The sequence below is a fragment of the Leucoraja erinacea genome, chromosome 3 (genome assembly GCF_028641065.1).
Source record: "Leucoraja erinacea ecotype New England chromosome 3, Leri_hhj_1, whole genome shotgun sequence".
In the NCBI taxonomy this organism is placed as follows: Eukaryota; Metazoa; Chordata; class Chondrichthyes; order Rajiformes; family Rajidae; genus Leucoraja; species Leucoraja erinaceus.
In genome coordinates, this window is record NC_073379.1 from 14,528,388 (window position 1) to 14,553,114 (window position 24,727).

The 24,727-nt window shown below is 42.2% G+C and overlaps 1 protein-coding gene across 7 annotated transcripts in view; it reads right to left on the reverse strand.

Annotated features, from left to right (window-relative positions):
- Positions 1 to 4,855: 4,855 nt before the first annotated feature.
- The window catches only part of fcho2 (FCH and mu domain containing endocytic adaptor 2), a 156,117-nt gene continuing 136,245 nt past the window's right edge, over positions 4,856 to 24,727 (reverse strand). For all 7 annotated transcript variants that reach the window (XM_055632157.1, XM_055632159.1, XM_055632158.1 and 4 more), the window contains 5 exons: positions 22,726 to 22,858; positions 19,772 to 19,971; positions 19,457 to 19,521; positions 17,359 to 17,523; positions 4,856 to 11,612 (listed from right to left, as the gene is read on the reverse strand). In XM_055632157.1, coding sequence (XP_055488132.1) covers positions 11,590 to 11,612; positions 17,359 to 17,523; positions 19,457 to 19,521; positions 19,772 to 19,971; positions 22,726 to 22,858 — 586 coding nt within the window. In that variant the 3' untranslated portion in view covers positions 4,856 to 11,589. The remainder of the gene's footprint in view (positions 11,613 to 17,358; positions 17,524 to 19,456; positions 19,522 to 19,771; positions 19,972 to 22,725; positions 22,859 to 24,727) is intronic.

Genomic DNA, 24,727 nt, shown 5'->3' on the forward strand with positions numbered 1-24,727 from the left:
TGTCATGGGTTTATAGGCCAAATGGAAGGAATTTAATGTTTAATACCTGTAAATTAATGGCCATTTAAATCAGCTTGCGAGTGGGATTTTCTGGAACGGGACCATTTGGAACATTCAGATGCGGTGAATTTATACCCCCATATCTGCAGCAAATACATAGCCGGTTCTTCGGGGGGAAAAATCATCGTTTCGCAACTTAAAATGTGAATTAAATACATCTTAAGAAACACTTTTATACATAAAAATAAACTACTTTCTTTTACCTGGTCCTCCATAAAATCCGTCCCAGTTGTCGGCATTGACGGCTTCAAAAGCTGGTTTGAACACTCATAACTTTTTTATTTTTCATCGATGGGAAAAATCCTCGGGGCCTGCTCAGCGGAGGAGGACTGTGAGTAAGATGGCCAAAAATCATAGCGATATATGGTAGCCGTTTTTCTAAAATCAATATACAGCTTAGATAGGAAGTGGTCGAGATGAGACTTTTAATTATTATAGATGTCCCAGATAGGACAATGAAATTCTTACTTGCTGCAGCACAACAGAATATGTAGTACATAACGGGAGAAAAAAAGTTCAGTGTGTATATACACACACATGCACACATACTCAATAAATAAACAAATATAGTGCAATAATAATAAGTCTGGTGTAGTTCAGAGCTTATTTGTTGTCATGTTTAATAGCCTGATGGCTGTAGGGAAGAAGCTGTTCCTGAACCTGGACATTACAGTTTTCAGGCTCCTGTACCTCCTTCCTGATGGCAGTGGTGAAATGAGTGTGTGGCCAGGATGGTGTGGGTCTTTGATGATATTGGCTGCCTTTTTGAGGCAGCGACTTCGATAGATCCCTTTGATGGTGGGGAGGTCAGAGGCGGCGATGAACTGAGCAGTGGTCACAACGTTTTGCAATCTTTTCCGCAACTGGGCGTTCAAGTTGCTGAACCAAGCCACAATGTAACCAGTCAGTATGCACTCTACTGTGCACCTGTAGAAGTTCAGGAAAATCCTCTTTGACATGCCGAATCTCCGTAATCTTCTCAGGAAGTAGAGGCGCTGATAATTGCAACAGTGTGCTGGGACCAGGAAAGATCTTCGTAAATATGCACGCCCAGGAATTTGAAGTTTTTGTCCCTCTCCACCATCGTCCCATTGATATAAACAGGATTGTGGGTCCTCATCCTTCCCCTTCCAAAGTGCACAATCAGTTCCTTGGTTTTACTGATGTTGAGAGCTAGGATGTTGTGCTGGCACCATTTGGTCAATCGGTCGATCTCAGTTCTAAACTCTGACTCAACACCATTCAATATGATCATGGCTGATCATCTAAAATCAGTACCCCGTTCCTGCTTTTTCCCCATATCCCTTGATTCCTTTAGCCTTAAGAGCTAAATCTAACCCTCTCTTGAAAACATCCAGTGAATCGGCCTTCACTGCCTGGAGGTGTTCGGCGAAACGATCGCCAAGCCTACGCTTGGTCTCACTGATGTAGAGCAGCTGACATCTAGAGCAGCAGATGCAATAGGTGAAGTTGGAGGAGGTGCAGATGAATCTCTGCTGCACCTGGAAAGACTGCTTGGGTCAAGGGGGGAGGTAAAGCGACAAGTGTAACATTTCTTGCGGTTGCAAGGGAAAGTGCCCGGAGAGGGGGTGGTTCGGGAAGGAAGGGGTGAATTGGCCAGGGACTTACAAAGGGAGCAGTCTCTGCGGAAAGCAGACAAGGGAGGAGATTGGAAGATGTGGCAAGTGGTGGGATCACGTTGGAGGTGGCGAAAATATCGGAGGATTGTATGTGACGGCTGGTAGGGTGGAAGGTGAGGACAAGGATGACTCTGCCCTTGTTATGAGTGGGGGGGATGGGGAGTGAGAGCAGAGTCACGGGGTATAGAAGAGACCCTGGTGAGAGCCTTGTCTATAGTAGAAGAGGGGAGGGGGTTCCCTAAAAAATGAGGACATCTCCGATGCCCTGGTGTGGAACACTTCACCCTGGGTGCAGATGCGGCGTAGACGGAGGAATTGGGAGTAGGGGATGAAGTCCTTACAGGTGCAGGGTGAGAAGTGCAGTCCAGATAGCCATGGGAGTCAGTGGGTTTATAGTGGATGTCGGTCTCACATAGAGTTGTGTCTGTGGACTTCTCTGCCTCAGAAGGCGTTGAAGGCCGGTTTGCTGGGTACTTTCAAAAGAGAGCTAGATAGGGCTTTTAAAGATAGCGGAATCAGGGGATATGGGGAGAAGGCAGGAACGGGGTACTGATTGGGGATGATTAGCCATGATCACATTTAATGGCGGTGCTGGCTCAAAGGGCCGAATGGCCTACTACTGCACCTATTGTCTATTGTCAAATCATTTTGTTGAACAAAACTAGAAGAAATAAAAATTACATTGGAAAAATCCTTTTACTTTTAGTATCATATAAGAAATCAACCCCCTACAGTGAAGGAGGTGCAGAAACATACATCAAGAGAGCAGAAAATACAGCTAAGAAATACTGTGTAATTGTCAGTGTCAGAGTGATACAGCGTGGAAACAGGCCCTTCGCCCCAACCTGCCCACACCGGCCAACATGTCCCAGCTACACCAGTATGTCCTATCCATGTACCCATGTACCTGTCTGTTTCTTAAATGTTGGGATAGTCCCCTGCCTCCACTACCTCCCCTGGCAGCTTGTTCCATACACCCACCACCCACTCAGTGAAAAAGCTACCCCTCGGATTCCTACTAAATCTTTTCCCCTTCACCTTGAACTTATGTCCTCGTGCTCAATTCGCCAACTCTGGGCAAGAGTGTACATCCACCCAATCTATTCCTCTCTTGATTTTGTATATTCCTCTCATTTTCTGGAATGTCAGTGTTTCTGCTTTCACAGCCATGTCAGATTCAGATTCAATTTAAATTGTCATTGTCATCAGTCAGAGACATTTTAGCTGGAAACGATTTTGAATTAAAAAAAATATTATAAATAATAAGTGCTTTCACAGCCAAGGTACATGTAGAGTGCCAGCAGAAGCTGTTCCTCGATCTTGGGCAACGGAGAGACCTGTAGCGCCTCCCGGATGGTAAAGCTCCATGTGTTGTGGAGCACTTATGCTGGCCAATTACAGCGTTGCTTTGGATTTGGGAACAGAAAGCCCTCTGCAATGCCTTCCGGTCGGAAACAGAGCAGTTGCCATACCATACTGTGATGATACCATACTGTGATGCCTGCAGTATATCCTGGTTGGTTTCCAAAGCTGTGAGTGGGACTTATTCTGGCCAATTACGTCAGGATTTGAACAGAAAGCACTGCCACAGAGCAGGGATCAGGCATATGTTGGAGCCAGCGTGCTGCAGCAAGCTTAGGTCGGGAGATTCATAAGGGTATAATCTTTTCCAGTGTGTCAGCTACTAATGTGGCAGATTATTGCAATTTTTTGGGGCATTACCCAATTTATATTGTGACTTGAACTGTAGGAAACTAAATTCAACTTTGATTAAAAATGCAATAGTTTGTATGAAAGTTTCACATAGTCTCATAAAGTCAATTGTAAATGAGAGATAACAAGAGTGAATACAGATTCAAGTTAGTTAGTAGTGCCAGCGGAACAGTGGTATAGCGGTAGAGTCGCTGCCTTGCAGCGCCAGAGACCCGGGCTCGATCACGACTGCAGGTGCTGTCTGTACGGAGTTTTCACGTTCTCTCCCTGAACGCGTGGGTATTCTGCGGGTGCTCCGGTTTCTTCCAACACTCCAAAGATGTACAGGTTAGTAGTTGACCTGTAAATTATAAATTACCCCAAGTGTGTAGGATAGTGCTAGTGTATGGGTGATCGCTGGTTGGTGCGATCTCGGTGGACTGGAAGGAAGCCTGTTTCCACGGTGGATGGAAGGAAAAAAAAAAGTAGTTATGTACTGATTGGTGATGACGTGTCAATGTCAGTTTCTGGGGCAAGAGTCACATTTCCTAAAGGTGACAGTGTCAGAAAATAAACATCTTCCAATTCCCAGTATATACAGAGGCAGAAATACAAGGGAGGGAAAAACGAGTGATTAAGTGACAAAAAGGGATAGTAGATATTGGCTGACCGTAACAAAATGAAAATGCAGAAGTTGATAGAAGAAAAGTTTAGTTTAGCTTAGAGATACAGCGCGGAAGCAGGCCCTTTGGCCCACCGGGTCCGTGCCGACCAGCGATCCACGCACATTAACGCTATCCTACACACACTAGGGACAATGTTTACATTTACCAAGCCAATTACCCTACAAAACTTATACGTCTTTGCAGTGTGGGAGGAAACCGAAGATCTTGGAGAAAACCCACGCGTTCACGGGGAGAAAATACAGACTCCGTACAGACAGCACCCATAGTCAGGATCAAACCCGGGTCACCGGCGCTGCAAATGCTGTAAAGCAGCAACTTTACCGTTGTGCCACCGTGCTGCCAAGTTGATGACAGGCCATGTCAAAGTGAGTGATATATGAAGTCTGAAACAAATTGTTGAAATTTTCCAATTCTGAACATGACGCTGCCCAAACACTGTAATGAGTAGAGTTGCTAGATTTCATCTGAAAATTAATGTTCAGTTCAGTTTATTGTCACGTGTACCGAGGTACAGTGAAACGCTTTTGTTGAGTGCTAACCAGTCAACAGAAAGCCAATACATTACAATCGATCCATATATAGTGTATAGATAGATACAAGATAAGGGAGTTTAAGAAGATCATAGTTAAAGTAAGAAATGTTGCTGTAGGAATAGAGATTTAAGAGAGTGGAGCGATTGTAATAAGAGTTTGTAGATCTGCCGCTATGGCTGACATGCAAATAGTCGCCTGGGTTGGTCACCATCTTGGAAGCAAATAAGACAGTGCTCAAATGGAATGTATATATATTATGCATTTATTAGAAGATTTAAAAGAAACAAGATACATTCATAGACTTTGCATTATGAAAATCAGAAATAATTTGTATTTTTATTAAAACTCAATTCTTAGAAGAGTTCACAAACTTGTTAAAATGAGCAAAAGGGAGCTTAAAAAGGCTACCACTGCGTAAGGAAGCAAGAACCAGCTTGCTAAATATGAAAAACAAGAGATTATAGGTATCGGATACATTTATTGTCGTTTCATTCAAATAGCTTTTAAATAGCATTACTGATCTCCAATGCCTACATATAACTCCACTTACAGTACGTTCATTCAGCTTATTAGTTATGTCTGACTTGTATTCATATAATTAATGTGCATAGATGGTTTAATAAAACTGCGCATTGAGGAATGGACAAGAATTCCAATTATAAATGTTTACATATCATTGGCAAAACTGAAAATTCAGGTTCCTTTTATCAATTGCCTTCACAGCTGGTTTTATCTTTAATCAATAGAATTGAACAGAAAGAACAATAGAGGCTGGCCCATTGTGCCCAGTTAAATCAATGCTAATGTTTTTTGTGCGTAAGGCCAATGCAAGTACATTTCTCACCTGCTTATTGCTGTGAAGCAGACCAGGTAACCTGCGAAGCATGGGAGGATGGAAAGGGTCAGATATGATGGATAACTGAGGCTGGGCTTAGAAAAGATAGCAGGTGAATAGCAGGTGGTGATTTGGGATGTGGTAGTTGGTCATGTAATCAGAGATTACATGTATTCGGTTGGTCAGATGGTTTGTGAGCAAACATATAACACTCTTCATGGCCATACTGGACAAACTGCTTGGTCAGACTAGTTAAAGCTTAGAATATTTAGCAGAAACCAGTTCAAGTTCACCAGTTAACACCTGCCTATGAATGAATGGCTCCTGCCATTTGTATCAGATTTGCAAATATATTTTGCAAAAATGATCTAAAACATGTCGGGTGAGATATTTGAGGTCACTGTGCAATTCCAGTGGCTTCTGAAGCAACAAATAATCTACTGGAGGTATACAAGTCCTGATGTACGATTTCAAGTTGAAACATGGATAATTCCTTTCCCCCAACAGATTCTGCTCGACCTGCTGAATTAATTCCTCCGGCAGATTGTTTGTTACTCCAGATCCCAGCCTCTGCAGTCTCTTGTGTCTCCCAATGACTTCTATGTGTATTAAGCAACATGCTTGAATGGATGTGAACCAGGCACCAAAGACCTAATCATATCTTATGCCGAGTCATTTTAGATTAAAATGACCCAGCGTTAGGTCAAAAAAGAAATAATTCTGCTCCATATTCTTTTTCTTACTATCGGATGAAATAACTTCCATCTTTACATTATTGAGCATTTGTATGTTAGCCAGCAAGTTGTTCCCAAATGTGTACCATGTAATCATCTAATTTTAATTCTAACATGCTTCTGAATGCATACCATTTATTTCTGCAATAGCCTTTTTAACAATGTACTATTGAAGGGAATGGGGCAAATATTATTCTGAACATATTTCAAATAAATATTCACATTTACACGTGATTCAATTATCTGTGATGAGTGGATAATATATCAGATCTGTATCAGGCAGGATGTTTAGTAGATGATCTTACTTCATGAAATAAGCATCGGCACAAACCTATTTTTTTCTACCATTACCCATTCTTGACCTAATCATACAGCAAAGATCACACAAGAAATCAGAGCAAGTGGAGGCAATTTAGACTCTTGTGCTCAACTCTGCCTTTCAATTAGGTCATCACTTTCCTGTATCAACCCCATAATCACTTGATTCCCTCAACATTTATCTACAAATGTATTGATTTTAGTTGTGAAAACATTGAGCAATGAGCTTCAACAACCCTCTTTGTTAGAGAATTCCAGAAATTATCTACTCGCTGGGTAGTCGATTGTAGTAAATTAAACAACTCAAACTTGCCTACAAGCAAAACAAACTTTGATGTGAGTATCACAATCGTTCTTTAGACCACGTATTCTTTGCAAATAAGTTAGGCAATAGACTCTAAGTGAAGGTAAGTTATGCCCTTCAACGAAAGCTAGAATCGTCTGCACCCATCATCAACGCATTAAGATTCTGTGTTGAAAAAAACCTCAGTCAGAAGCAAGAATTTTGACAGTTCCACTGAGCATTTATGTTCTCCTTGTCCAGCTACTCCATAAAATCCACTGCACTGACCAAGCACGACTTTGGCTGGTTACCTCCAAAACAGAATATGAATTAGACCAACTGTGGCTGAGTAGGAGTAAGATTGCCACTGGGTTAGAAGAGCACTGAAATTCTAAAGTTGTTGTACTAATCTATATCTTCAACCATAATCACTGGAGTAGATTATAAATTAAAACAGAAAATGCCAGAAATGTTCAGCAGTTTTAACAATGGGTCTTCAAACTCACGATTAATTCTGATTCTCTTCCCACAAATGCTGCCTGATGGCTCATTGCTTCTAGCATTTTCTGTTTCATTTCCAGCATTTTTGGTTTTATTTGCAGCATTTTTGCAGTTTTTAATTTTCATTTACTGAAATTGAATATCTATTTTTTAACAAAAAATATGTTTGTGGGACTGTCCTCAAGGAGAGAAGGCAGGAGAATGGGGGTGAGGAGGAAAAGTAGATCAACCCTGATTGAATGGCGGAGTAGACTCGATGGGCCAAATGGCCCAATTCTGCTCCCATCACTTATGAGCTCAGTCTGAAGAAGGGTGTTGACCCAAAACGTCACCCATTCCTTCTTTCCAGAGATTTTGCATGTCCCGCTGAATTACTCCAGCATTTTGTGTCTATTTTCTACAGTATCTACAGTTCCTTCCTACAACTTATGAACTTATGATTATTGACCTGAAAATGTGACTTTTGATTTTCTCTGTGTTGCCTAACCTGCTGAGTATTTCTGGCATTATCTGTGACTCTATAGATGCAAGTCTTTCTTACTTCCTTTATTTCTATACCACAAGTTAGATTTATCCTCAGTTGCTGGAAAGCTGATTTTTTTTTAGATTTTTAAAAATGTATGTATTTATAATTACAAACAAGCATCTTTCATGGGAATATTTCAAACCTATAAAAACAATCATAATTGATCTACTTTTGGAAACATTCATTTGCTTGGAAAATACTTGAATTTATAAACTGACTGGATCTGAACTTGTAGAAATAGGGCAGGCAGCACAAGGCTTGAGTTGTAAGGTAATGTATTAACTTCATTGATGTGATTAAAGGATTGTGTACGAAATAAATTAAATTTGAGCTCTGGAAAGAGAAGTGGAAAGAGAGAACAAGATTGTATTTTGAGCAAGAGGAAATGAAAAGGGGTGAAAAAAGTCATAATCTCACGTTTTCTGTTTCGGATCAAAGTGGTTGATTGACGGTCATCAACAATTATTTTGTTGGCAATACTTTCACCGATTAATAATAAAATTTAACTCACTGGGATATATTCTGTGGTTAGTTTATTTAAAATCCAGTAAATTCTTAGGAATTATAGGTAACAAGGAGAAAATGCTCTATGCATTAACAATATTGAACAGCAAGTTCTGGAGACTTAGAACTTGTGTTGAATATGTTAACGTAAAATTATTGGGTGGTTTGGACATTAATACTGGTTAACATTCCATTATTGTTTTATTAACTCTAGTCTGTTATCTAAAACTCATCAATCAACCTTTCTATGGTAACTTGCAAGGTACTGCACACAAAAATAAAACCTTTCTGAGAAACATTACCCATTCTTTTTCTCCAGAGATGTTGCCTCCCCCGCTGAGTTACTCCAGCACTTTGTGTCCATCATCGATATATACCAGCATCTGCAGTTCCTTCCTACACATTTTGGCCCTTTTATTGTTTGATATTTTCCCCTTTCTCTGCAAAAGGCAGGAATTTGTGCTGGATTGTAATTTGAAATAGCTGCCGCTGGTTTTCTGACATCTAATTAAAGTAAGCATACTTAAATATATGATCCTGGACAGAGCGGGTGAGTTTTTCAAACAAAAGGACATCACAGTAAATCCCAAGCCCTTGTTCATCCAAAAATAACATGTGTACACTTCTAGACTGCAATTGGCTAGTTTGTTCGTTGCTAATCAATTGATCCAAACCCGATTGCATTAATCAAAGATGCTGCCCTTCCTTTGACAGATTAACAATGCATTGTGTAAGAATTGGAACTGAAACTTTTCTCGACTGTTTGTTTTGAGATTGCCAGGTCAATAAGTTGTTAGAAGAGTTACAGGCAGAGAGTTGTGTAGTGTAATTTTTACAATAGCTGACTTTTTGTCGTACTCCATAACTGATCAGTAATTTTTGAATTGGATTTGTTAAATCACAAAGTGTTAGCCTTTCCCCCCCCCCACACTCTATTATTAAAATGCTCTAGATAAACATGTTAGTTCAAATTAATGCAACAGTTAACCATATAGCTGTTAATCTCTTATTCTTAGTATTCCATGCAGATTTTACATGTGACGCTGTCAAGATTATAAAAACGTCTGCTACATAAAAGATTTATACATATTTTCTGAACAAGACAACATAAAAAATTATTACAAATACATTCCTGCCAAACAACATTCAAATTTAGCAAGTGCACCTCCGCCACAGTTTTAAAAAAATCATTAAAATAACACAGAAAGTTCTATAAAGAAATGTTAGGTATGTGTCACAGTACGTCACCAGCCCTGCACTTTGTAAAAAATTATAAATGAAATTATATAACTTTTTAGGAAGCATTATTACTCTAAAAAAAGACAAATAATGATACCTGTGATTTTTATGTACTATAGAGTCCATATTCTGGCCCAACAATTTAAACAAAGGCAAACTAAATATCTTTACTATATATTGCTGATTTTATGTTGAGTTTTGAAGTTGACCATGCTCATGGTGACAATGTCGTGACTTTGCCAACATGAGGCACTAAGGCAAGTCACTTGTTCAACAGTAGATGCATTATTTATCAGACGAAGAACATGAGTATCTTATAAAATATTAAACAAATGTTTCCAATTACAATGGCTGCATTTTATTACAAATTGCCTAGCAAAAGGAATAAAATATTCAAAAGATTATTTATCCAAGAATGTAGATGTGTTATATCCATTTCCCTTCTAAATCCAAATATAAAAGAATCTAAGTATTTTGAGTATAATTATATACAAATGATTGCAATGTTTATAGATACAAATGTTTTTAGATAATAATTTTTCATTGTGAAAACCAAACAGGCACAATAGAGGCACATTTTATTTTTAACGATAGCCTTGATAAAATATATCTATGCTATATTAGCATGTGAACTGTTAATTTTTGGCAATGGGATAGTTAAAGGATTTTATCTATTTAAAGCAAAATAATCTGACCTGAAACACTACAAGATAGAAAAACACTTCCAGTTTTGCTTGACCAGGTGACTTGGTGAAACTCTAGATGCCATTTATTTAAATTCTGAAATAATACAAGTACATTTGAAGAAGACAAATTCCAGGCACTCCCAGTTTAACAAAAAACATAATACCACGCCCAATGCTGCACCCAAAAATATCTACCATGTGAAACTGTAGACCAGTACCTAAATTCCCAATTGTCCGACTATGTCAATTCTTTCTGCCCTTTAGACAGTTGTTTTATTGCATGTTTACTAACAGTTTTAAGTTCACAGAAGGAGATGGCACTTATTCCAATGAATGGTAGATCATTTTAATTTTACAGTGATTAGTGATAATTCCACTGTGCAGGAATATGATCATTAATTACACTGTAAACAGAAGTAACTGCATTTAATTTACCCAGCGGTATTCATTACTTTGTAATGAAAGGGTAGATTATGCATGAATCACTAAATGGTCTGCAGCAGTGTTCCAGAGTTAATTGAAAGGCTATCAAGAACAGTGTGACCATACAACAATAGTTCCAAGGTGGTTGTTCACTTGTGTGAAATAGTATCTCAAAAGCACTTGTGAACTCACTTACCAATTGTGAGAATTAAAATAATAAAATATCATCCATTTAGGCTGACCAATATCGTCCTCAGAAAATATTTGTTTGTATGGCACAAGAAACAACAGAATCATACAGGTTGTAAACCTGTTCAGGTTCACAAGTACAACTTGTATATCTGCTAATGATCTGCCAACAGATTTTTTTGCATTAGCTAATTTTACAATTAGCACAACTTTGTAATTTGTAAAGTTTTCAGCTTAGTGTAGAAGCAAAGTGAAGGCAAATGGTTAATGCTGGCTCTTCCATTGTATATATTTATAACTGTTTGATATACATTATACATTTTTACATTTTCAGCATAGCTACTGATCACTGGTTTGACTTCATTAAAGTCTAAATAAAATCATGTCTTCAAAAACATTTATTTAAAATTTCCTGAATATTGCAGGTTTCAAAAAAATTAAACAGTGTTGAAAATCACATCAGTGCTAATTTAACATAATAAAAATACAACTTATTCTCCCCAATATGATGTTTTTTTCTAAAAGAAAGTGCATTTAAAATTGTGTAGTAAGAATTTCCTCAAAACAATTACCAAAAAAGGCAGAAGGCAGAATATAATTTTTTTTCATATTCTTGAAAATATTCTTTGTCCATCATTTTTCTCATGCGTGCCTTGCAGTTTGTGACTGAAGGCAAGTATAAATGTACCATCAAAACAAATGCCATGTCTTCAGTGAGACAAAATTTACTGATGGAAATGTCAGCAGTCTGCCATGTACCGACCTGTTAAAGAGGCAAAGAAAACAATCAACTTCACGTAACATCCTCGAATTATTCTATATGGAATAATATGCTTTAGAATTAAAATGAAAATTCCATGTTGAAGAAGTCCAATAGACAGTTGTGCTGTCATATGGTAAACTCATTTCTAATTATTGTTGGACCAAATGTCATCATTGAAACGGCAAGATACCTAAATGGAACCAGATTTATCTTGTAAAATTAGGAAGTTTTGAATGTAATATTTGTTAATGATATACAGCAGGGAAACAAGCCATTCAGCACAGCTTGTTTTTGACGACCAATATGCCTCATCTAAGCTCATACAATTTGCCTACATTTGGCTCATAATCGCTCTAAACCGTTCCTATCCATGTACCTGTCCAAATGTCTTTTAAATATATTATTATACCTGCCTCAACTTCTTCCTCTGGCTGCTTGTTCCTAATACTCACCACCCTCAGTTTGAAAAAATCTTTTCAAATATTTCCCTTCTTATCTTAAACCTATGCACACAATATCTTGATTCCCATACTGCGGGATAAAGATTTGCCTTCAACCTACATATCATGATTTTTTATACACCTCCATAAGATCATCCCTCAGCTTCCGGCATTACAAGGCCAGAATAAAAAGCTTGCCCCACCTCTCCCAATAGCTCGGATCCTCGAGTTCTAAAAACATTCTCGCAAATCTTCTCTCCATTTCTTCCAGCTTAATGACATCCTTCCTGTAGCAGTGCAACAAAAACTGAACATAATACTCCAAATGCAACCTCACGTACATCTTGTATAACTGTTGAACATAACACCCCAATAATCAATTCCCTGACTGATGAACGCCAACAACCTGGAGCTCAATGCTCTTAAGACAGTGGAATTGATAGTAGACATTAGGAGAGCTCCCCCTCCCCTCACTCACCATCAACAACACCAGTCACATCTGTGGAGTCTTTTAAGTTCCTTGGAACCATCATCTCCAAGGTCCTTAAATGAGGGGCCACCATTGACTCCACAGTCAAAAAGGCCCAACAGAGGATGTACTGCCTGCAGCAGCAGAGGAAACACAATCTACCACAGGCAATGATGGTCCAATTCTACACTGCCATCGTAGAGTCTGTCCTCACCTTCTCCATCATGGTCTGGTTTGGCTCGGCCACCAAGCACGACATCCGAAGGCTGCAGCGAATCGTTCGATAAGCTGAGAAGGTTGTTGGCTGCAACCTCCTCCCCCATTGACGAACTGTACACTGCAAGGGCCAGGAAGCGAGCAGGTAAGATCATCTCTGACCCTCTCACCCTGGACACAGACTCTTTGAAGCACTTCCCTCTGCAAGGCGATTCCGGACTATCAAAGCCACCACAGCCAGACATAAAAACAGCATTTTTCCACGAGCAGTAGCTCTACTCAATAACCAAAGGTCTGTAGCCTCCTTTTGCTCAAATATTTTATTTCATTCACATGTTTAAACTATAACGTTTTATTCTTAATGTTTTACTCTTAATTGTTTACTGTATGTTGTGTTGTTACTTGCGAGCGGAGCACCAAGGCAAATTCCTAGGATGTACATACTCGGCCAATAAACGTATTCTTATCTACCTGTGAAGCCACTTTCAAGGAACTACTAGACAAAGTGGGACCCGTTGGGAGGCCTGGTCTCCCAACGCAACCTATTCCCCAACGCAATATTCCACCACTCACCCGTTCCCCCAACGCAATATTCCACCACTCACCCATACCCCTTAACTGCTCAGGCTTGGCTCATTTCCCTTCAATCCCCAGCACTCCCCCTCCTCTTCATGTGTGGGAGGGGAAGGGGAGTGGGAGTGGGAAGTGGGGTGTGTGACGGTGGGAGATGGGGGGTGGGGGGAGGGGAGGTGTGTATGTGGGAACGAGAGGAGGAGGGGGGAGGGAGGGGGAAGGGAGGGATGTGGGAGGTGAGGTGGGGGCGATGGGGGTTGTGTGGGGGAGGGGGTGGGAGGGGTGGGTAGGGGGGAGGGGGGCGATGGGGGTTGTGGGGGGAAGGAGGGGTCTGAGGGCAGGGGGGTTGTGGAGGGGAGGGGTGTGTGGGGGGGGAGTGGAAGGGGGGTGTGTGGGGGGAGGGGGTGTGCGGGGAGGGGGGTGTGGGGGGAGGGAGGAGTGTGCGTGGGGGGCAGGGGGGGGAGTGTGTGGGGGGGGTGGAGGGAGAGAGCTCAGAGAAAAGAGGGAGGAAGAGCCATGGGGGAGAGAGGGGGGGTATCATGGGGGAGGGGGCAGGAGCCAGCAAGGGGGACCAGAGGGGAAGGGGCTGGAGCTGGCGCTGGCGCTGCGATGGGGACACAGTGGGCGCTGGTCGTTTTCTGCCGGGATCAGAGTCTCCGCTTTCCGTGTGGCAACATCGGCGACATCTCTGACTCCGCGCCGGGCCGCTTCCGGTCCCTCCGAAAAGTGGTTGGAGACCTCCGATGGCCATCCAGAGCCTCCATCAGCTCCAGTAAAGACGCGATGGCGCAGGAAGGGGCGGACCGTCCCGGGCAGTGACAGAAGAGACTAATCCACACGGCATTGACTGGCGGGAGAGGAGATCGATCTGCACGCTCACGGTTTTTAAGATTTTTAAACCTCGTTAACTTTTACAATATGCCACCGATCGGAACAAAACTTGTTGCACTTGTTGGGGGGGGGGGGGGGGGTGTGGGGGGGGGGGAGGGGGGGTGAGCTCGGGGAAAGACGGGGGTGGTGGGGGGGGGGGAGGGAGTGAGCTCGGAGAGAAAGACGGGGGAAGAGCCATGGGGAAGGGGGGGGATCACAGGGGGGAGGAGGGGTAGCCAGGGGGGAGGAGCGAGGTGGACCAGAGGGGTAGTGGCGGGAATGGGCAGTGAGGTGGGGACTCACAGAGGGCGCTGGTCATTGGTTGTTCTCCTCCGCAGGGATCAGAGTCTCTGCTTTCCGTTTGGCGACATCAGCGACTCCGAGCTGGGTCTCCGACTCTGGACTGGGCTGGGTCTCTGACTGGGCTGGGTCTCTGACTCTGGGCTGGGCCTCCGATGCTGGGCTGCATGTGTCTGGGCAGGGCGGGGCTGGGCTGCTTCGAGTCCCTCCAAAAATTGTGTCCAATTTAAAACCTCCACTGGCCATCCTCAGCTCCAGTAAAGATGCGATGGCGCAGGAAGGGGCGGACCGTTCCGGTGAGTGACAGGGGAAGAGACTAATCCGCACGGCGCGCTGAACGGCGGGAGAAGAGATCCATCTGCGCACGAGCCGTTTTTAAGATTTTTTAAACCTTGCACTCACAGCACAGGAGAACGGTGAGTCAACTGGAGAACGGTGAGTGAACTGGCGAACAATCGTAGCGCTATCGCAAACCGTTTTTGAGCAAATAGAAAGACTGCACAAACCGGAAGATAACAAGATCAGAGTTTCAGTTATGTATAGATAGATAGATGTACTTGTACTCCTAGATCACTCTGCTCTACATCACTCCCAGGGTCCTATAATCCGCGACCCCTGATGATTCATATATCTTAGCCAGGTCTCGTGCAATTTCTTCTCTAGCTTTTCAGTGTCCAGTGCAGGCATATTGGTGCCCCTCCAATTCAGGTGCAACCCGTTCCTCTTGTACCGGTCACCCCTGCTTCAAGAGAGATATCAAAGGTTGGAAAATCTGAATCCCTGCCCCAACTTCTCAGCTACATATTCACCTGTCCTATTTTCTTATTCCTACACTCACTAGCATGCGGAACCAAGAGTAATCTGGAGATCACTAACCTTGAAGTCCAGCTTTTTAAGCTTCTACCCAACTCCCTATAATTACTGTTATTAAAAAAAAATGGTTCCATTAAAATCATACTCTATTACAGTGTTACTGTCATCAGTTTGGCTAACTGCAGGAACCAATTTCTGGTAATTGGATAAGAAGCAGAGTTCATTGCTTTACAAACTGATGCTTAGACCAAACACTATAAGGTCCAAATCAAAAACCTAAACCTAGGATGCCGCAGTATTGCCTCGACAATAAAATTAACAAATTTTATTTAGACAAAATATTTGAGCACACTGCCAGCAGATTGTTAATGAAATGCCCTCTTTAACTACCAGTATTTAAAATTACTCTGGGGCTGTAGAAAGCATCATGTCCGGCAACATCACAATCTGGTTTGGGAACTGCTCGGCCCAAGCCTGGAAGGCTCCGCAGAGAGTAGTGCGTTCGGCCGAACGCACTATGGGAACTACACTCGCCCCCCTGCAGGACCTATACATCAGAAGGTGCAGATCCAGAGCCAGCAGTATTATGGGGAACCCCTAACCACCCCAGCAATGGTCTGTTCCAGCTGCTACTGTCAGGCAAATGTCTCCGCTGTCATGCTGTGAAAACAGAGAGGATGAGACGGAGTTTCTTCCCACAGGCCATCAGGACTGTAAACTCTTAATTAACCAGGGATTAATTTACTGTACTAATTTACTATTGTGTTGTGTCTTTTAAATATTTTTTTTCTAACATGTAAATACTGATTCTGTTCTATTCTGTTCTGTAGTTTTTGCACAATCCGCAGGCATTGCCACTTTCATTTCACTGCACATCTTGTATGTGTATGTGACAAATAAAGTTGATTTGACTAGACTTGAATTCTTAATAATACCTGAATACAGGTGCACAACCTTTTATCCGAAAGCCTTGGGACCAGACATTTGTCGGATTTCGGACATTTTCGGATTTCAGAATGGAAGATTTTTAGCGTAGATTAGGTAGGTAGCGCGGGCGGCTTGAAAAGTCTGGAGCAGCTGCCTCCTCCCCGGAGACCGGGAGAATCATTGCATAAATGTTAGTCAGTTAGTTTGGAGGGATTTTATGTGGTGGTGGTGGTGTAGGGGTGAAGGGGGAAACTTTAATTCTTAGTCCCCTACCTACCTGGTCGGCGACTCCCAACCTCGCGGAGCTGGGGGCTCCGTCCGGCCGCGGGCGGCGCCGGTTGTAGCTCCGACCCCGGCAACTCTACCCCTGGCTGCGAGGCGCTCCAAATCCAGCGCGGCCCGCGGCGGGACGTCCCAGCTCCGAGAATGTCGGGAGTCGGCGGCGTCGCAGCGCTGGGATACCAGCGGGGAGCGAGCAATGCCTTACCGGGTCGCCGTGCGGCAAGCTCCGGAGCGCTGTGGCCGCCTTCTTCCAACATTCGCGGAGCGTCGCTGGATTTGGAGCCGCGGAGCTGGGGGCTCCGTCCGGCCGCGGGCGGCGCCGGTTGGAGCTCCGACCCCGGCAACTCTACCCCTGGCTGCGCGGCTCCAAATCCAGCGACGCTCCGCGATGTTGTGTGTCGGCGGCCACAGCGCTCCGGAGCTTACTGCACGGCGACCCGGTAAGGCATTGACCGCTCCCCGCCTCTCCGACCAAGTAGGGGACTAAGAATTAAAGTTTACCCCTTCACCACCCCCCCCTTCACATAAAAGCCCTCCAAACTAACTGACTAACATTTAAGCAATGATTTACAGATGTTTAAGCGTCTCCCGGTCTCCAGGGAGGAGGCAGCCGCTACAGTAGTACAGACCTGGGTTGACCGTGGGTCGTTTTGGGTCAGGTTTGGCGCCAAACGCGAGCTTTGGTGCGCAGACGACATCTGGAAAAAATGGCCGGTTTTCGGAGCTTTTCGGTTTCTGGAACACCGGATAAAAGGTTGTGCACCTGTACTAAAATTGGTGGTGTTTATTTAAACAGACCATACATTTGAAAGTACATTCTATAATTGAACAAACGTGGAAATTCTGCAGCTATTACCTGTAGCAAATCTCTTCTTTATCAAAGAAAGTCTGTAGCCCGTGCCTACAAGTTCCACATCTGCTCCTGACAGTGTGGAACCTTCACTGACAAATTGGACTGCAAGTGTTGATGGTTTTGTAGGACCTTCAGAAATGTCAAATTTGGCTCGGAGAGACCCAGAACCTGCAAGAAGAGTTGTTGAATTTGCAACAATGTAAACAGCTATAATCTATTTATCTTTAAAAAAATGTTTTCTTAATGCAAAATACTATAGAAATATAAAAAAATTCCAGCAACACAGCAAAAATAGTAATTAGATGCTTTATGATTTTACACTATCTGTGAAAATTATTCCAGCATGTACATTAACTTGTATTTATTTTTGACATTTACTTTTATCATTCACTTCTTGTAAGAATCCCTCAAGTACACTGGATTAAAAAAATTGTCAATTTAATGTGATTTGAAGAATTATATGACAAGTTTTAGAGCTTTATTCAAATTAATATTAATAATTATGAATATTGCAAAATATCCCTCTTGGTCGAAGCTGGCAACAAAGGAATTTCCGTTTCTTGATCGATGGAAGTACGTAACATATTACCTCCCTCCATTCTCTGACTTCTCTGAAATTTTAGGCAGTTTCCACAAGGCCTTCTTCTGTTCTGGATTCCTCCGCTTGGTTCGCAATAACCAACCTGATTCCCTCTGCAATAACCAACCTGATTCTCTCTTCTCGGTTCGCAATAACAGACCTGATCTCCCGGTGGCTTACCACTTCAACTCCCCCACCCATTCCGAATCCGACCTTTCTCTCCTGGGCCTCCTCCATGGCCAGAGTGAGGACCACTGTAAATTGGAGGAGCAGCACCTCATATTTCGCTTGGGCAGTTTGCACCCCAGCGGTATGAACATTGACTTCTCTAATTTCAGGTAGTCCCTACTTTCTCCTCCCCTTCTCAGCTCTCCCTCAGCCCACTGGCTCCACCTCTTCATTTCTTCTTTCGCCCCCCACATCAGTCTGAAGAAGGGTTTCGACTCGAAACATTGCCTATTTCCTTCGCTCCATAGATACTGCCTCATCCGCTGAATTTATCCAGCATTCTGTTTGTTGGCACTGTGCAATGGAGGTGATTGGCAAAAGAACCAAACGTGATGGGGATTTTAAAAAAAATGTTTTTTAAACAGTGAGAGACTAGCCTCTGAAAAATACCTGCAAGGGTAGTAGTGAAGGCAGATTAAATTATAACAATCAAGGTGGAACTGGATGAGAATAGGAGATAAAATAATCTCTCAGACAAAAGGGGGGGGGGGCAGGGGCATTGGAGCAGGACTTGGTTGATTTCTCTTGTATGGAACGGCACTGACCCTTGGGCAGGCTAATCTCGTCCTGCAGCATTCTGTAAATCTATCCTATTGATTCTCATGTCTGTGCTAAACAGGATAGCCCCAGTTAATCGAATTTCAGTGCGGTGTTGCATCTGTGAATCTATTTCGGTTTTGGTAACATCTATATGCACTCTCTATGCTTCAGATATGCATCAACTCTAACACGGTACCATGCAACCGAAGTTCATGTTAGCCACCATGCACACTGTAGCATTCTGACTGTGTTCAGCAATTCCTTATCCACTAAAATTCAATCTTGTAACACAGGAGGGAGAGATAGATCAGCCATGATTGAATGGCGGAGTAGACTTGATGGGCCGAATGACCTAATTCTGCTCCTACCACATGACAAAAAAAGTAAAAGTACAACTGAACCATAGTGAGCAGCTGTAGAGAGTTTCTGTGACAACCAAGTGTCTGTAGAGGACCATGTTATTAAGAAATGAAATGAAGTGAATTTGATATTTAAAGGAAATGGAAATGAATGTTCTACTTTAGGTCAATAAAATTACACAAATCTCTCACTTGAATTCATATTCAAGATGGCAGTGTTAGTACTATTAACAATGTGGCAGGGACTGGAGGCTAATCCCAAATTACTTTGATTCGAATATAACTCTTTTCCATTTTCCTTCATTGCAGCAATTTAAAATTTTCTCAGGGCCACTGTTAGAAATAAACAAAGTCATTCTTGCTGCTCGATGGAAGTGCGTAACATGTTACCTACCTCCATTCTCTGACTTCTCTGAAATTTCAGGCAGTTTCCATAAGGCCTTCTTCTGTTCTGGATTCCTGAATCAGAGTTCACAAGGAAAGCACAATAATATTGTAATATTTAAATACCTATTCCAACTTTATTATATAGTATATTATACAGAAAATTACACCACTCCCCCCATTGCAGTGTTTTTGGTCCAACTATTCGCACACCCATTTCAATTCTAATACAATATTTTATTACGGTAAAAAGCATTAAAATATTCTCTTTCTGATAGCACAATTTTCTTAACCCGAAGATAAAATATTTGAACTTCTTAATTACCAGGTGGCAGTAGGCAGTGACTGCATGCAGGTGACTCCACCATCAACTGGCATCAAAATCTGGACATTTGATAGTACAGAGGGAGCTACCATTGCCTCAGGGTTATACTTGTAGTCTACTCGAATATCTGTAGTGGTAAGACTGCACTTCCAGTAGGTAGCTAAGTTTAGTGGTGTTGACTGAATACCATTTGAGGACACCTGTGTTAGAGATGGAAGAGAGAGCATTGAAAGTCCTGGTGGAATAAATATTTAACACTTACACCAACTTGTTTGTAGAAGTTATGAGGTGAGAACTAATTATCCAATTAACATCCAAAAAGAGCAGCAATCTTACATACAGACTGAGTGAAAAGCATTTTTCAGGTAACCGATACATCAAAAAATTTGAATGCAGCTTCAAGATTGGCACTTTGGGGTAATACCCCAAAGACAAGCTGGTTGATTAATTGGCTACTGTAAGTTGTCTCTGAATCCCGACTAAAGATCTCATATTTTCACAGGTTCAAGTGGCAAAACTTATTTTGGACATAAGCTCCATCCAAATAAGAGGATTGCAATTGTATAAAATTATTGACTGTTCTCTAGAAACTAGCGCCACTGACACAATCCACCACTCATGTCTGATGTTGGGGATGGGGCAGGTCATGTGTGCAAGGGATTTCACCAGCAATGGTGTGCAATGGGGGATGGTGAAGGGAAAGATATTTTAACTCATTATGTTGGGATGCTGTTTAGTTTAGATACAGGACAGAAACAGGCCTTTTGGCCCACTGAGTTCAAGCTGGCCAGCGATCCCCGTACACTAGCACTATCCTGTACACTAGGGACAATTTACAATCTTTACCGACGCCAATTAACCTACAAACCTGTACGTCTTTGGAGTGTGGGAGGAAACCAGGAAAAACCCACATGGTCACAGGGAGAACCTACAAACTCTGTGCAGACAGCACCCGTAGTCAGGATCGAACCTGGGTCTCAGGCAGCAATTCTACCGCTGCACCACTGTGTAAAGTAAGAAAATGGCGCACATGAATAAGCTGGGCGCAGGCTGGCATGAACGGCATTAACAAACGAGGATCTGTTTTATTTGACAACTCAATACTTTCAGGGACACTGAGAGCATTAAAAAAAATTGAAATTGCAGCCCGGCTGTCTGACGAAGATTTTCTCAGGGAAGATTCATGGGTGGGGGTAGTTCCGGGTTGCTCATTTAACCCAATTATGTTGCACAAGGCCCTGATACCTTGACGGCCCTCGCAGACCACAACTAGTAGATTTTTGCATAGCACGGTGGCGTACTGGTAGAGTTGCTACCTTACTGCGCCAGAGACACGGGTTTGATTCTGACTACGCTCTCTGTACGGAGTTTGTACGTTCTCCCCGCGACCTACGAGGGTTTTCTCTGGGTGCTCTGGTTTATCCAAAGACGTACAGCTTTGTAGGCTAATTGGTTTAGTATAATTATAAATAGTCCCTAGTGTGTGGAGGATAATATATGGGGATCGCTGGTCGGCATGGACTCGGTGGGCCGAAGGGCCTGTTTCTGCGCTATATCTCTAAGCTAAACTAAAAGTTCATTTTTACGGATACTTGTGAGTTAATTGCAGGACAATTGAGAATGTCCTCCTCCTTGTACTCTGCAGGCATTCTCCTTGAATGATCACCAGGGGCGCAGAACGATTGGCAGCCCCCGCCAACAGTCTTTGTTTTTTCTTTAAAAAAACAAAATTATTATTTATTTTTAGTTTGGTTTTATAAGTCCGTGTAAATGTTCTCCGGTTTGTTTTATGTGGGGGGAGGTCGGAGGAAACTTTTTTTTCAGTTTCTTATTTTGCCAGAGACGCAATGTTTTCCGGGTCGTGTCTCCGGTCACTCTGTGGCCTATCATCGATGGAGCTGGAGGCTTCCTCGGACTGACTTTGGGCCCCACCGTGGGGCACGGACTTAACATCGGAGCCGATCCCTTGCCTGAGATCGCTCCAACCGCGTGGCCTGCAGACTTACTGTAGCTTCGCAGTCGGGATGGGCTTGTCCGGCCCGGCACGGGGGAGCTGACATCCCCCCGATGCAGCTGGATCGCCCCGACGCGGAGGGCCCAAAACACCGTCGGCTACGGGTGTCAAGAGCGTCCCGTCTCGAGGGCCCCCACCGCAGAAGAACAAAGGGAAGAGATTGAACACTTCGCTTTCCATCACAGTGAGGTATGTGGAGGAGTCACTGTGGTGGATGTTTATGTTAAAATGTGTTTTGTGTGTTCTGTTGCTTTTTATTTGTGTGACTGACTTGGCAAATGAAATTCCTCGTATGTTGCAAAACATACTTGGCTAATAAAGTATTATTGTGGTTGTGATTGATTGTGTGATTGTCATTCACTAACCTTTACCATTGTCTTTCAGCCAGCACCTCCAACACATGATTCAATCTATCCTGTTCTTCACCCAATCTTAAACGTTTCTTTATGCTTGCTTTGCCCTTTATCTTTCTTTTCACCTTTAAACTTATTTTATTTCCAGCTTGTCCAAGTTCTGGTAAAATGTCATTGACTCTATTTTTCTTTCCATAATTGGTAAGTATTTCCAGAGATTTTACTTCAAATTTCCAGTATCAACAATGTCTCCTGCCCCATCCCCTCCAACCTCCAAATAGTCACTGAACCACTGACCTGAGAAAGTCTAGGGTCACACTCAGAAATTGTACATCTTGTCATACATTTTTGCATTTCTGCCAAAAAAAACCTCACTGGATCAGGATCAGTGAGTTGCACTAACCTCCATAAAGCGGGAGATTCCATCTCCTGATACAATGTATGACCCTGTTGACAATGTATTGACCCTGTTGTCAAGCGGGCATCTAGAAGGTGACAGCTGAATGATCAGCAAACTACTTCAGTTAAATAGACCTCATCTGAATAAAATGAAGACAAACCCCAGGCAGTTATTCCGTCTGTTGTACCTGATATTTCATGATATCCACATTATAGTAGGAAGAAGATGGATTCTGTTCAGCCAGTTTCTTGAGGTAGGCAGTGAGCGTTTGCATGTTCATCCAAAAGTCCTTTGTGTTGGAGTCGCACTGTGATGGATCACTGAGAGAAGAAAAATACAGCACTTTAGATAGGTCTGATCACCACAGGTATCTAGAGTAATTATAGATATTGAAAATATACCTGAGATGATGAAAAGACAAATAAGACAAAGGGGAGAAAGAATGGTGGTTTAACATAAAAATGATCCCAAAAACCACCTACAGATATGTGAAAAGTAAGAAGATGGAAGGGATCGGATTTGCAATCAAAAAAGTATGTGGAGAAGCAGAGTGCATAGATAAAACAGTCAAAACCGCTGTGCATCAGTCTTTATCAAGGAAGATGATAGCAAAATCTTGTAAAAGCACAGGCAAAATACATAATGGGGTAAAAACTCACAAACAGCTTCAGAAAGGCTTGATTTGCATAAAATGAATAAATAACCTGATTCAGAGAGGATGTATCTTGTGTTGCTGAGGGATGCTGGGATAGAGATTATAGCAGGGCTTACTTCTGGTAGACAGAAGCTCCATCAGAACAAAAGCACAATCTTTCATTCCTCTCCAGGAGGGCAGGCAGATGATTGGAGAAAGACAAATGCAACACACTTGTTCAATAAGGCGTGGAATGGCATTCCAGGCAACTGGAAGCTCATCAATTTAATCTCAATGATGCAAACAGTTTAGAAGTAATTATCTTGGAAAAGTCCAAGGCACTTGAAAAAGAACGTTAAGAAAGGATAATAAGTAATGATGTGTTAAAGATAAAGCATGTCCGACTGGACCTGACTGAATTTCTTGATAAAATAACAAAAAAGACTGTTGAGGTGAAGTAGTAGATGTTATCTCTAGAGTTTCTGAAGGCATTTGGCAAAGCAACATAAAATGTGAAGTCCTTGGAATAGAGGAGTCAAGTAAACTTGAATAAAAATGGGCTAAAGGACAGAAATCTGCAAATTGTAGGAAATTAATGATTTTATAGATTGGATAAAGACAGTGATGTTGTGCTGGAATTTAGAGATACTGCCCTTTTTACTTACATATAAATGACATGAAATTATTAATTTGCAGACAAAACCAAACCTGGAGAGGTGGTAAACAATGAGAAGCAGACTGTAAGTCCTCAGAATGGACAGAGAAGTATGAAGTGATTAAAATCATCAGGCAAAATGAGGAGAGACAGTACTGGTTTAATGGCAGTTCTAAAATAATGCGGGAACAAGCGTATCTGGGTTTAAATGTGCATAAATCTTTGCATAAGTTTGAAGAAGGGTCTCGACCCGAAACGTCACCTATTCCTTCACTCCATAGACGCTGCCTCACCCGCTGAGTTTCTCCAGCATTTTTATCTACCATAAATCTTTGACAAGGTGATCAGTTACATTGATTGGATCTGCGCTTTATAAGCAGAGGCTTGGGGTACAAAAGCATATAGGTTATGTTGAATCTTTATAAAACACTGATCATGCTATAAATGGAATACTAGGTCCAGGTCCAAGAGTGTGCGCATAAAAGATTTCCAGGAATGAAGGGTTTGGCCAGTTTGGGGGAAAATTGGATTGCTTTCTTCAGAGCAACAAAAGTTGAAAGGAAATTTGACAGATCACAAGTCATTTATGTAGGCATATTATGTATAATTTGTTTATACTAACAAATGGGTCAAGAATCTTGAGGACACAATTTAAAAAGATACAAGGTAAGATGGTGATCTGGAATTCACTGCCTATAAAGGGTGGTGGCAAACAACAAATCGAAAATTTGTGAAACTTGTTGAAATTAAAAACATTATCGTTATTGGTTATGGGGATATTGAGGAGTTTTAGACAGTTCAGAAAGACGACTGTGGGCAGATCAAATCCTACTCTAATTTCTGCTGACAAATAATGAGTAGCAGACAGAAGAGGCAGTGTAAAATGTCCAGGGGCTGGCA